General features: G+C 38.3%; 1 protein-coding gene across 1 annotated transcript; it reads right to left on the bottom strand.

Moving 5' to 3' along the window:
* Nucleotides 1–5,843: 5,843 nt before the first annotated feature.
* Nucleotides 5,844–14,494, bottom strand: LOC101853579 (elongation of very long chain fatty acids protein 4; the record flags this gene model as incomplete). Its single annotated transcript, XM_005106634.3, is given in 5 exon segments — nt 5,844–6,142; nt 9,818–9,945; nt 11,152–11,266; nt 12,885–12,941; nt 14,414–14,494. Coding segments are annotated over 5 exon segments (624 nt in total), but the record flags the coding sequence as incomplete, so codon positions are not given.
* Nucleotides 14,495–14,796: the final 302 nt, after the last annotated feature.

The raw sequence follows: 14,796 nt of genomic DNA on the forward strand, positions 1-14,796 counted from the left end.
TCTAGCTCATCCCCAATATTTTTTATCACATCCCCGATTTTTTCTAGCTCATCCCCAATATTTTTTATCACATCCCCGATTTTTTCTAGCTCATCCCCAATATTTTTTATCACATCCCCGATTTTTTCTAGTTCTTCCCCAATGTTCCCCAGACTTTTCTATCTCATCCCCAATAAATTTGTTTTTAAAAATCTCATCTACAATATTTTCTAGCTCATCCCTAATATTTTTCAGCTCGTCCTCGGTATTTTCTTGCCCATCTCCAATATTTTCAAGTCGTTCCCACTGTTTTCTGGCTGAACATTAATATTTTCTTGATCATCCCCATTATTTTCTATCTTATCCCCAGCATTTCTAGCTCATCCCCAGTATTCGTCAGTATTTGTAAAATCATTCCCAGTACTTTTTTGCTGATCCCGAAAATTCACCAATATTTTCTAGCCCGTCCCCAATATTCTCTGGCTTATACTAAACATTCCCAAGTATTTTCTAGCTCGTCTCAAAACATTTTCTAGCTCATCCCCAGTATTTTCTAGCTCATCTCCAACCTTTTCTAGCTCAACCCTAATATTTTTAGCTCATCCCTAGTATTTTTTAAAACTAATACCTAGTATTTTCTAGCACAACCCTGATATTTTCTAGATCATCCCCAGCATTTTCTAGATCATTCCCAATATTTTCTAGCTCATCCCCAGTATTTTACAGTTTAACCTTAAAATTTTTTTGCTCATCCCCAGTATTTTCTAGCTCAACATCGGTATTTTCTAGCTCATCACTAATATTTTTCTCCTCATCCCAAATATTTTTTAGCTCCTCCCTAATATTTTCAAGTTCATTCCCAACATTTTCTAGCTCATCCACAATATTTTTATCACATCCCCGATTTTTTTCTAGCTCATCCCCAATATTCCAGATCATCCCAATTATTTTCTAGTTCATCCCCAGTATTTTCTAACTCATCCCCAGTGTTTTATAGCTCAACCTTAATACATGTATTTTCTAGCTCAACCAATGTATTTTCCAGCTCATCCTTAATATTTTTCACCTCATTCCAAATATTTTCTAGTTCATTCCAAATATTTTCTAGTTCATTCCAAATATTTTCTAGTTCATTCCTAATATTTTCTAGTTCATTCCCAACAATTTTTAGTCGTCCCCAATACTTTTTATCTCATCCTCGATGTACTTTCTATCTCATCCCCAATATTTTTTTAATCTCATCCCCAGCATTTTCTAGATCATCCCCAGTATTTTCTAGTTCATCCGCAGTGTTTTTTAGATCATCCCCACTGTTATCTAGTTCATCCAGGTGTTTTCTAGATCACCCCCACTATTTTCTAGTTCATCCTCAGCAATTTATGTAATTTTTCTATTTTCAAGGACTCTTTAGCAATTGAAGTTACCAAACTTTTTATTAATTTAGTAGAGGTTTTACGGTACTCGCAACTGCATAAGGTCATATGAGCGCCAAGGGGTAGATGTCAACTGAGAAGTTTTTACAGGGAATCAGGCTTACTCTGCTCACCTCTCTAGCTTCAACAGCACAAAATCTGCTTTGACTATCAAGGCACCCCGGAAATAGCAGGTCACAAGAGAGTGACAAACATACAAAAGAAGTAGGCTAGAGGAAAAATGACAACAGTAAGGATTAGGAAAGAAAAAGCAGCAGTTCCCTGTTGTAGATCAGGCACAGTTATGAGCATGACAAGAATCAGCCCATTTACAATTCTACTGTGCATGAATGAGAAATGCCCCCCCTTTGGGAATGGCCTAAAGACACTTCAGTCAGTGGCACTGCTCCGGCAGGGGGGGGGGGTTACCAAACTTTGACGGCCATTTTCTCTCTAATTTCACCACTGAAACCAGGCGACCTCACCTCCTTCAATCGCAAACATTTTGAGCTCTATTCAGGATAGATGGATAAAAAATTATTTCATTGAAAGCAAGGCAAATAAATCAGCTTTCAGATTATACCAATAAATTCACATTAGGCACAAAACATTGACGAGTGCCTCCACAGTGCCGTGACACATTTAAGAGGTGGTCTAGAGGGTAGGCTACCAGACTCGTAATCGTGAGGTTGCGGGTTCGGGGGTTCGAGCCGCGGGTCCGACGTTGTGTCCTTGGGAAAGGCACTTCACACGAATTTTCCTCACTTCACCCTGGTGGGAACGGGTACCCGGCCATAGACAGTGAAAGATCTTTATCAGTGTGTTAGTGTTATAGCGCCTATAAATGGCTGCTTGCACTGTATGCTTCTCAGGAAGTTGAGGTTGTTTCAAAATGCTCTCAGGTCTGCTGGGGTAATAGTATAGATTGTGAAGCGCATAGGGCTTGCTGTTGAGCGGGGATTTGCGCTATACAAATGTTATCTATTAAAGGTGGGACCTCCGAATTTAACATCCACCTCCAACATGATGGAGCCAAATAGGTTGAGTTGTAGCGTCTTGAAGTTGAAGTTTCCACAAAATGACCCACGTACAACAACTCCCTAGTCGTCAGGGATTTGAACCTGGGCAGTCTACTCTGTAGTCCAGCATTTTAAAAAGTTTTAGTAAGAGTTTTACAGCACTTGCAACACTACAAGGGGTCATATAAGTGCCGAAGATTAGATGTGTTACAAGAGAGTAATAAACATAAAAAAGAATTAAGTGGAGAGATAAGAACAATAGATGCTTGAATGAGAGGAAAGAAGGAGCAGACCACACCACAGCACCCGCCAACCACCCACTAGTTCAGCGTGACACTGAGCCAACAATGGACAGCCCGACAGAAAAAACAAATACAGTCCCAAACAAAACAAAAAGAGTCAAAAACTACCATCATTATTATATGTCTAAAGAGTGGATTTTCACAGAGTTACAAAAATGTACGAATCATCATATTTCAAGAACAACAGTCGCTGCACTTGTCTTTCAAATCATAAATCTTACGCTCTGGTAGAGTACAAAGCTTATCAAACCAATAAACTATTATGTGTGAGGCATCGTGGTGAAATCAGACGTTCGCAAATATATTGCCAACGAAGTTACGCGCATTTTTCGCCCAGTTGGACAAATTTGTTCAAATTTTTGTGTTTTGGCTCAACACCTTTTGTGTCCTTTTAAAAACATTTCTGAGAGGATTTTATTGGAAAACGTTGATTAAAGGCACAGCAAATGTAAAGTTTAAGTTTTCAAGGACTCTCAAATTTTGAAAATCAACAAACTTTCGCTGCCAATTTTTCTCTGAAACTAGGTGACCCCACCTCCTTCATTGGCAAATATCTTGACTTGTATTCAAGATAAAAGAATAATTTTTTAATCCAAACCAAACAAATTTTAATTAATGAACGAGCTTTAACCAAAAATTGACGAGCGCTTGATTCCACCACGTGGTGACACAAATCATAAATCTGACACACTGGTTGAGTGCAAAGCTTATCAAACCATATGTACTGAATGTACAAATTATCAACTTCACACACGTCACGTCTAGGGCCGCCAAGTATAAAACTATGGAAAGTCAGGTTTTTCAAAGTTCACAGAAGAGATGATAAAACAACGGATTTTCTCGAAGCGTCGCTTTGGCTGGAGAAACTTCATTTTCATAAGGGAGCTTACAATTGATGCCATGACAGACAGTAGGCTCCCTTATGGAAATGAAGTTTCTCCACACAAAACGCCTCTAGAACATCCGTTTTTTGCATGTCCTGTAAAATCTGAAAACCATGACTTCTCATAGTTTACTTTAGTGGCCCTCCATGTACAGCTTAACAAACTACAACTCATTCATTCATTCATTCATTCATTCATTCATTCATTCATTCATTCATCCAGACCATTACGTGCACAAAATACTGCAGCAACACACACGGTCGATTCTTGTGGAAGTTTGTGTAAGACACGGTAAGGAGCATTGACTCCCGTAAACAACAACAACAACATCAACAACAACAACAACAGTAGCAGCAGCAGCAGCAGCAACAACAACAGCAACAGCAACAACAACAGCAACAACAACAACAGCAACAACAACAACAACAGCAACAACAACATCAACAACAACATCAACAACAACAGCAACAACAACAACAACAACATCAACAACAACATCAACAACAACAACAGCAGCAACATCAGCAGCAACAACAACAACAGCAACAACAACAACAACAACAACAACAACAACAACAACAACAACAACAACAGCAACAACAGCAACAACAACAACAACAACATCAACAACAACATCAACAACAACAACATCAGCAGCAACATCAACAACAACAACAACAACAGCAACAACAACAACAACAACATCAACAACAACAACAACAGCAGCAACATCAGCAGCAACAACAGTACAAGAGCCGAGTCGTCAAGGCCATAACACAATTGCTCAAGTTCTTTCCTCCAGTCCCAAGATTTAGTTTTTGGCGTATGGTCAAAATGGCCATCACTTACTTGTCTCCCATCCTCAATATTGTTGCAGGATTTTGTTCGGTGTACTGAAAATCCTTTTATGGAAACATTTTCACTTTTGCTCAAGTCATAGGTGGACATAGGTGGACATAGGTGGACATAGGTGGACATAGGTGGACATAGGTGGACATAGGTGGATGTAGGTAAGCACTGTTCTTCAACAACAACAACAACACAACCCCCCCCCAAAAAAAAAAAACAACCCCCAACCATGGCATGGGTAATTGTGTTATGACCAAGAGCAAATATGTGAAGCAGCGTACATGTAGTGAAATCAGGTGCTCGTCAAAATAACAAAATCGGAGAAACAGCCATTTTTCCGGCAGTTTGAAAAAATTTTTCTAATCGAATTTTTATTTTTTGACACAGCCTCTTTTATGTCCATAATATATATAAAATCACATTTCTATTTGAATTTTACTGAAAAACATTGATTAAAATTAAAGGCACAAGGTAGGCCTATGTCATTTTTCAGTTTTTTAAAGACTCTTTAACTATTGGAGTTACCAAACTTTGGTGGCCATTTTCTCGCTAATTTCACCGCTGAAACCAGGTGACCACACTTTCTGCAATCCCAAATTTATAATATTTTGAATTCTTTTCAAGATAAATGGATATTTATTTAATTGGAAGCAAGACAAATAAAGCAGCTCTCAGGAGATACCCACCAATAACCCCATATGCCCCAAAACTGAAGAGCACCTGATTCCACCGCGTTGTTACACATATGAAGTTTTAAGTCATGAAATCAGTCAAAAGTAAAAGTAAGGCTGGAACCACAGAGAACTGCGCTCAAATATCACCTTGAAAAAAGTCATGTTTCCGAGCTGATATGTGAGTTCGTATGGAATGAATATTTTCAAAGGAAGAAATAAATGAGTTTTAAATAATTAACAGGCGAATATATATCTCATTTTTATAAGGTAGTTTTTACAGCCTCACTCTTAGCCGCATAAATCTTATTTTGACAGCTGCCAGAAATATATATATGTACTGGTATATAATAATCAGCAAACAGAAAGAAAAGGAGATCAATATGAATGAGAAGACAGTTTGAGAGGAAATATTAATATATACGGTTGCTTTTAAGTGCAAGTGGACTATCCCGAAAAATGCTGTTTTGAGAAAATCGAAGGTAGTTTTTGCCCCTTGTTCAGTTTCTTCAAAAGACAAGGAGAGTTTTCTCTATAACCAAACAAATATACATACCAATGAAACCAAACTTCTCCTATAGGTAGGGCAATGCCCACTTTTGGTGTAGGTCAAGATTTCTGGAAACCCCCGTAATCTGGGTTAGCCCGCTTGTCCCAAAAAGCGACCATATAAAATCTAAAAAATACAGTAAATAAACGTGAAATCTATCAAACGAGCATAATACAAACGATAACAAAAATTATTTTTTTAAAAAGACTAATGCGATTTCAGTTCAGTGAGCCTTAGTTTCCTTTCTTTATATCTTCTACGAGCCCGTTTTTTCCTCCGTTTGCCGATCCGTTGACTTTGTCTTTTCCGTTGAGAGCGAAGGGCTTTGCCTTGTAGGACTTGAGGTAGAAGTTGAGGAAGAGAAGGAGCAGAGAGCTTGAGTAGAATAACGCTACAATGTTGATCCACCGCGGGTACTCGCACGGTCCGTTGAAGAAGGATCCGATGCAGCGTATGTTCACAAACAGGAACTGAATCTGAAAAAGAGACAATTAGTTTTAGTCTCAGTGAAAGTTCTCTGAAACTTGCAACATAAGTCATACGGGGATATGCGCTATACAAATGCTATTTATATATATATATAAATAGCATTTGTATAGCGCATATCCCCGTTCGACAGCAGGCTCTATCATATAGATGATATATACGCTGTACACTCTATGTGTGTGCGCCTAGAGAAAGGTACCCAGTCTCCACAGACTGTTTCCAACTACAGGCTGATCATGACAAAAATCACTTTTTTGATCAAAATGTTTCCTTTAAAAAAAGATAGATCCACCATATTTTTACAATGTGCTCATAGAGTTTTCGTTGATTTGACTTCTAAATATTTTATTTTGAATTATTTTGAGGGGTATAATAACAACAAATAATGAAAACTGCTTCTAAAAGGTGTTAAAATCTATTGTTGTAGCAAGATTTCTCTTCTCTGCTATGTTTTACCATTGAATAGCATAATGATACCAACTGATAGCCTATTGATACCAACTGAGAGCCTATTGATACCAACTGATAGCCTATTGATACCAACTGATAGCCTATTGATACCAACTGATAGCCTATTGATACCAACTGATAGCCTATTGATACCAACTGATAGCATATTGATACCAACTGATAGCATATTGATACCAACTGATAGCATATTGATACCAACTGATAGCATATCGATACCAACTGATAGCCAAATTGGATATGAATTTTCCGAGAATAAATACATTTAAAAAATCGTTTTTTTAAGTTTGTATGTGTTCTCACGTTTGTTAAACTTAAAAGCTCATTTTCTCAAAATTATATTTTCATACCCTATCTCGCAAAATGTACAGTATGCTTGAGATATCTAAAAAAAATTCAATGACCCCTGTGTTCAACAATGAATTTCCTATAAGGTACAACCCTTAACTCAAAATGGTCAAAATCCGAATTTTGGTACCTTTCTTTTGGCACACACACATTTTCTTATGACCCAGGCAGACCCTATAACACTCAGAAACATTCTCGGGAAGCACACGTGAAGATAAGTCTTGATTAGAGGCGTTAGTGAAGAGTGATATACAAAGAAAAGAAGGAGGAGAGATAGGGAGAGTAGATGTTTGATGATAAAGAAGGAGGAGAGATAGGGATAGTAGATGTTTGATGAGAAAGAAGGAGGAGAGATAGGGATAGTAGATGTTTGATGAGAAGGAAGGAGGAGAGATAGGGATAGTAGATGTTTGATGAAAAAGGAGGAGAGATAGGGATAGTAGATGTTTGATGAGAAAGAAGGAGAGATAGGGACAGTAGATGTTTGATGAGAAAGAAGGAGAGATAGGGATAGTAGATGTTTGATGAGAAAGAGGGAGAGATAGGGATAGTAGATGTTTGATGAGAAAGAGGGAGAGATAGGGACAGTAGATGTTTGATGAGAAAGAGGGAGAGATAGGGATAGTAGATGTTTGATGAGAAAGAGGGAGAGATAGGGATAGTAGATGTTTGATGAGAAAGAGGGAGAGATAGGGACAGTAGATGTTTGATGAGAAAGAAGGAGAGATAGGGATAGTAGATGTTTGATAAGAAGGAAGGAGGAGAGATAGGGATAGTAGATGTTTGATGAGAAGGAAGGAGGAGAGATAGGGATAGTAGATGTTTGATGAGAAAGAGGGAGAGATAGGGATAGTAGATGTTTGATAAGAAGGAAGGAGGAGAGATAGGGATAGTAGATGTTTGATGAGAAAGAGGGAGAGATAGGGATAGTAGATGTTTGATGAGAAAGAGGGAGGAGAGATAGGGACAGTAGATGTTTGATGAGAAGGAAGGAGGAGAGATAGGGATAGTAGATGTTTGATGAGAAAGAGCGAGGAGAGATAGGGATAGTAGATGTTTGATGAGAAAGAAGGAGGAGACCACACCAGATCACCCTCTGACTAACAACTCATGCAGAGAGATTGACAATTGAATTTCCTGAATTCATGACTATATAGTATATAGTGAAACACTTGCAACTGGTATTCCACACAACTACAGTCGTACCGTTGCTACTGGTATTCCATACTTATAGTCGTACCGTACTTTGTTCAGTTTAGTTTTAGTTAGAGTTTTACAGCACTTGCAACACAATAAGGTCATATAAGTGCCAAAGATTAGAGGTGTTACAAGAGAGTGACAAACAGCAAAAAGAAGGAGGAGAGATTAGGATGAAAGATGATTGATAGGAAAGAAGGAGCAAACCACACCAGAGCACCCTCCAACCACCCACGTACTCATTGTAATAGGAGAAGTCTTACGTCCCCACTGACACAAATCTTTTAAGGGGAATTAGGAACTAGTATATATTATACAGTATAACACAGATCGCTCGAAATCGTCGGGACCGGCCTCGGTAGTTCCAGGGATATCTCACAAAGATAAAGACGAAAAAAAAGGGACCACAGGCACAGTTTAAAGGATGCGTGATTTCGAGTCTTCTGTGTTTGACCTTTCTGTGTTATACTGTAGGCCTACTATGCTCCTACGAATGAAATTGAACCTCAATTCTTACACTACCATAAAATTCTCTAAACAAAAACCAAGTCCCCATTTTTGTTTCCTCTAGGCTGTCATCACCATCATTCATCAAGTGCCATATCTGCAACAGACACTAGTGATCATAGTACCCCATTCCTTTCTTCGCTCGGATGCTCTAAAAAAAACCTATATATATATATATATATATATATATATATATCTCATTACCATGTCAGTGCGTCTACCCCTGCCTCATTTGCCTGCAGTTTTACCAGCCAGAGACAGATGTTCAAAACCTTTGTGTTATTCTACACCAACTCTGTACCATGAAATGATCTAGGCCAAAGTACCTACGCTGTGATAAAGTACCAACGCTGTGATGATGAGTACAGTCGTGTGTTTATTTATATTTATACTCACCAATTGGAACTCTGTGAGGCAGTGTGGTGAAATCAGGCGCTCGTCAAATTAATAAAAGTAAAAAAATTGGCATTTTCCCGCAGGTTTGGTAATTTTTATTGAATTTTTGTTTTTTGGTTCAACACCTTTCATGTCCATTAAAGAACTCATTTCTGTGTGGATTTGACGAAAATCGTTGATTAAAGACAGAAGAAATGTAAATTTTCAGTTTCCACGGACTCTAAAGCTAAAGAAATAACTCAACTTTGGCTGCCATTTTCTCGCTAATTTTACCTCTGAAACAAGATGACTCTCCCCTCCTTCAATCACACATATATATCTAGACTTCTATTCAACGTAGATGGATATTATTTTCACCCAAAACAAGGAAAATGGACAGGCCGTAACTTAAGATGATACCATCAACTCCGTATGCCCAGAAAATGACGAGAGCCTGATTCCACCGCGTCGTGCCACAACTGTGTACATATATGTGAGGCGTGCTGACAAAACGAGTTACTTCTCACAATCTACAAAATGGAGATATTGGCCAAAAATCGACACAAGGGTCAAATCTGTAAAAATTTTTAACTTAATGTCATATTCTTTACCTATAACACGCCTGTTATTATTCCATAGGCCCTACTAATGAATTATAAAAACTTCACCTATACGCGCGATAGGTCTATATCTTTTTCCAAAAGTCTTGAATCCGAGAAGTAACTCATTTTGTCAGCCCGCTTCACTTATATATATATATTTCTACTCACCAACTGGAATTCGGTGAGGTAACGTTTCCACCAGAGGTATTTCTGAATGCCCGGCCCCATGGCCGCCAGCCCGTAGTAAGTGTACATGAACACGTGCACCAGACAGTTGAAGCCGCCGTTGTAGAACTCTGGACACGGGGAACACAGCACAAGAGGAATATATATAAATAAATAAATGACATTGTATAAATTTGTTTGTTTTAGTTTGTAAGAGTTTTACAGCACTTGCAACACAATTAAGTTATACAGATGCTGAAGATTAGAGGTATTACAAGAGAGAGAGTAATAGACACCCAAAAAAAAGGAGGAGGGGAGATATAAAGAAGATAGATGTTCGATAGGAGAGAAAGAGTAAACCCCACCAGAGCACCCGCCAAACACCCACAAACTGTTTATAGTTTAAAGGTTTAACGACCATTTCAACACCGAGGGATAGAGATCATATTCAGAGGCAAAGAGAGAAACAGGAGAGCGAGAGAAAGAAAGAGAGACAGAAGAGAGGGAGAGAGACAGAAGAGAGGGAGAGAGAGAGAGAGAGAGAGAGAGAGAGAGAGAGAGAGAGAGAGAGAGAGAGAGAATGAGAGAGAATGAGAGAGAAAGAGATAGAGAGAAAGAGAGAGAGAGAAAGAGACAGAGAGAGAATGAGAGAGAGAGAGAGAGAGAGAGAGAGAGAGAGAGAGAGAGAGAGAGAGAGGGTGCAGAATCTAGTGACCACACACTATCAATTTCTTCAAAACAACCAATCAACAGTTCACTCAGAGTGGAAATCTCCATCATAACATCAATTTTCGGACAAAATGGCGTATGTCCGAGTCTCACACCTTACAGCTGAAATGAAGATATGTGTCACAACGTGGAGGAATCAGGCGCTCGTCAATTTTCGGACATATGGAGCTATTGATATTATCTAAAAGCTTATTCATTTGCCTTGCTTTCAATGAAAAAATATCCAACAAGCTTGAATAGAAGTTGAGATAATTGCGATTGAAGAAAGAGGGGTAAGCTGGTTTCAGTGGTTAAATTAATGAGAAAATGGCGCCAAAATTTGGTAACTTCAATAGCTCAAGAGTCCTTGAAAACTGAAAATTACATATTTTTTGCCTTTCAACAAGGGTTTTCAGTAACATTCACAAGTAAACGTCTTTTCCTATCAACATAAAAGGTGTTGAACCTAAAAACAAAATTTCAATTAAAATGTTTTTTCCTTCGATTTCATTATTTTGACGAGCGCCTGATTTCACCACGATGCCTCACAAATATATAAAATATAAAAGTAAACATCGTGATGTCTCCCAAGTCAGGCGTTGTTGAATACCGGTCCTCAGACTACTCACTTTCTCCGCCCGGCACGTACTTGGCCACGTACCAACAGATGACCATCATGGTACTGTGGTGGTAGACGTGAAGGAACGTCACCTGGCGATTCTTCTTACGCAGGATGAAAAATGTCTGTGGGGAAAACATGTTCTGTATAAAATATATGAAATATTCAAACATTTCAGTTTTTATTTATATATTATTGACAAAATTTGTAGACATAGCTATTTGACGTTCGTATAAAAATGAAAATTCAAATATTTCAGTTGATATAAAATAAAGATCTATTATTGACAACTTTTGTTGACATATTTGACAGACAAACTTGTCCTGTATAAAAATGAAATATTCAAACATTTCAGTTTATATAAAATATAGATCTAAATCTATTATTGACAATTTTAGTAGACATGTTTGACAGAAAAAAGGTTCTGTATAAATATATGAACTATTCAAACATTTCAGTTTTGTATAATACTGTATATTATTGACAATTTTAGTAGACATATTAGACAGAAAAAAAAGTTCTGTATAAATATGAAAATATTTCAGTTTATATAATATTATATTATTGACAATTTTAGTAGACATATTTGACAGAAATACATGTTCTGTATAAATATTAAATATATTAAAACATTTCAGTTTATATAAAATATATTATAGACAAACTGCAGTAGACATTTTGGACAGAAAAACAAGTTCTGTCTAAATATATGAAATATTTCAAAATTTCAGTTTATATAATATATTATTGACAACGTTGTGTTTCCAGTTTAGTTTTAACAGGAGTTTTACGGCACTAACAACACAAATAGGTCACGTAATACGAGTCCCCAAACATGTTACCAGGAAATAACATACCAAAAAAGGAGGAGGAAAGGTAAGGATAATGGATGTTTGATAGGAAAGAAGGAAAGGTTTGTTTTAGTAAGAGTTTTACGGCACTTGTAATACAATAAGGTCTTAAAAGTGCAGAAGATTAGACGTGTTACAAGAGAGTAACAAACACAAAAAAAGAAGGAGGGGAGATAAAGAAGATAGATGTTTGATAGGAAAGAAGAAGCAAACCACACCAGAGCACCCGCCAACCACCCGCCAACTACCCACGGAAGGAGAGGAGCCGACCACACCAGAGCACCCGCCAACCACCCACGGAAGGAGAGGAGCCGACCACACCAGAGCACCCGCCAACCACCCACGGACCAGTCGCTGACGACCGGCTGGAGCCGACCACACCAGAGCACCCGCCAACTACCCACGGAAGGAGAGGAGCCGACCACACCAGAGCTCCTCCATCTATCACGGAAGGAGAGGAGCCGACCACACCAGAGCACCCGCCAACCACCCACGGAAGGAGAGGAGCCGACCACACCAGAGCACCCGCCAACTACCCACGGAAGGAGAGGAGCCGACCACACCAGAGCACCCGCCAACCACCCACGGAAGGAGAGGAGCCGACCACACCAGAGCACCCGCCAACCACCCTCTCATGTTTTTCTGGAACATAACTAAAATAACAATGTTGTTTTTAATTAGGGCCCTTTTAATTTTAGTTAAGTTTTAGCAAAAGTTTTACAGCACTTGCAACACAGATAGGTTACATAGGTGTTGAATATTAGAGGTGTTACAAGAGAGTAACAAACGCAAAAAAGAAGGAGAGATAAAAACGACAGATGTTTGATAGGAAAGAAGGAGCAAACCACACCAGGGCACCCACCAACCACCCACAAACTCAAACAGAACTTACCGTGTCCAACAACTCAATGACCTTGGAGAAAAAGTACCACCACGCTGCGTTGGCCTCCTGTCAATAAGACAATAAGATAAGACAATAAGATAAGACAAGACAATAAGATAAGACAATAAGATAAGACAATAAGATAAGACAAGACAATAAGACAAGACAATAAGTCAAGACAATAAGATAAGACAATAAGATACGACAATAAGATACGACAATAAGATACGACAATACGATACGACAATACGATACGACAATAAGATAAGACAATAAGATAAGACAAGACAATAAGATAAGACAATAAGATAAGACAATAAGATAATAAGATAAAATAATAAGATATGATAATATGACAGATAATTAGATAGATATTAAGGTAAGATAGTAGGATAAGATAATTAGATAATACGATAAAGATAATAAGATGAGATAATAAGATAAAAAAATAAGATAAGATACATCTTTATTTTCCAGATCCTGGCACAATGCTTTGGAGTTTCACCACGTGCACACATACACACACACATACACACACACGTAGGCGCCCGCCAGCGCTCACACACACATACACACGCACACATGAGCACATACATGCGCACACACACACTTGCGCGCGCACACACACACACACAAACATGCTCACACAAACAAGCACACACATGCATACACACGCACATGTGCACACCCATATACACACACACTCGTCCCTCACACACCCTCTCTTCCACACACATCTGTGCACACCCATATACACACACACTCGTCCCTCACACATCCTCTCTTCCACACACATCTGTGCACACCCATATATATATACACACACACTCGTCCCTCATACATCCTCTCTTCCACACACATCTGTGCACATAATCATAATTCACATAATAGTAGGGCCTATGCCTGCACTCCCACACAGGCTCACAGTCACATGAATTATAACATAAATGAACGATAATTATGAACATTAATAGTGCTCACAGTCACATGCATTATAACATAAATGAACGATAATTATGAACATTAATAGTGTGAAGTTAGATAAGTAGGCCTACTCAGTATTCTGATTGTAACTGAATGGTATTCTGATATTGCATGCTCTTAAGGTCATAAGAACACTTACATATGAAAATGATGGTAGAAGTTTAACGTATAATGGAAAAAATGACCTTCTGCATCTTTCTTTGTTACAGATCAGAAGCCTACGTCTTTTACTTCTGACTGATAGTTTTCTTCGAGGGAACAAGGGATGTTTATTGTATAAAAATATCGAATTGATTTTTTGTACATGCAGTGCAAGTGATAATGTTTAATTCATCGAAGTAAGGGAACTTAGACATTCAAAGCTGCGAATTTGAGGCTGCACTAAAAGGACAATTTTATCAGAATTACAGATCAGCAGAGCGCATCTAGTAATAGTATCTAGCTTTCTGAAATGTTTGCCTCAAAAGTAGCCTACGTTTGTCTCTTGATTCAAACAGAAAAATCCTATAAGGAAAATGAGAAGGCTGGTCAAAGTGTAAAAGTGAATGACTCACCCGAATACCAATGGCAGTGTCATCATAGTTGACAGGCTGACAGAAAAAACCATAGCTGCGGATAATTCCCACTGACAACATCTGAAATATACAGCGTGCATACATAATATATGTGATTACTGCTACAGTTTGAGTCTTGTGTTTAGTTTTAGTAAGAGAGTTTTACGGCACTTGCAACACAATAAAGTAAAAAGTGGCGAAGATTAGAGGTGTTACAAGAGAGTAACAAACACAAACAAGAAGGAGTAGAGATAAGGACGATAGATGTTTGATTGGAAAGAAGGAGCAAGACAGACAGACAGACAGACAGACAGACAGACAGACAGACAGAGATATAGACAGAGACAGACAGACAGACAGACAGACAGACAGAGATAGACAGA

This window comes from Aplysia californica, unplaced genomic scaffold (genome assembly GCF_000002075.1).
Source record: "Aplysia californica isolate F4 #8 unplaced genomic scaffold, AplCal3.0 scaffold00547, whole genome shotgun sequence".
Taxonomy (NCBI): domain Eukaryota; kingdom Metazoa; phylum Mollusca; class Gastropoda; order Aplysiida; family Aplysiidae; genus Aplysia; species Aplysia californica.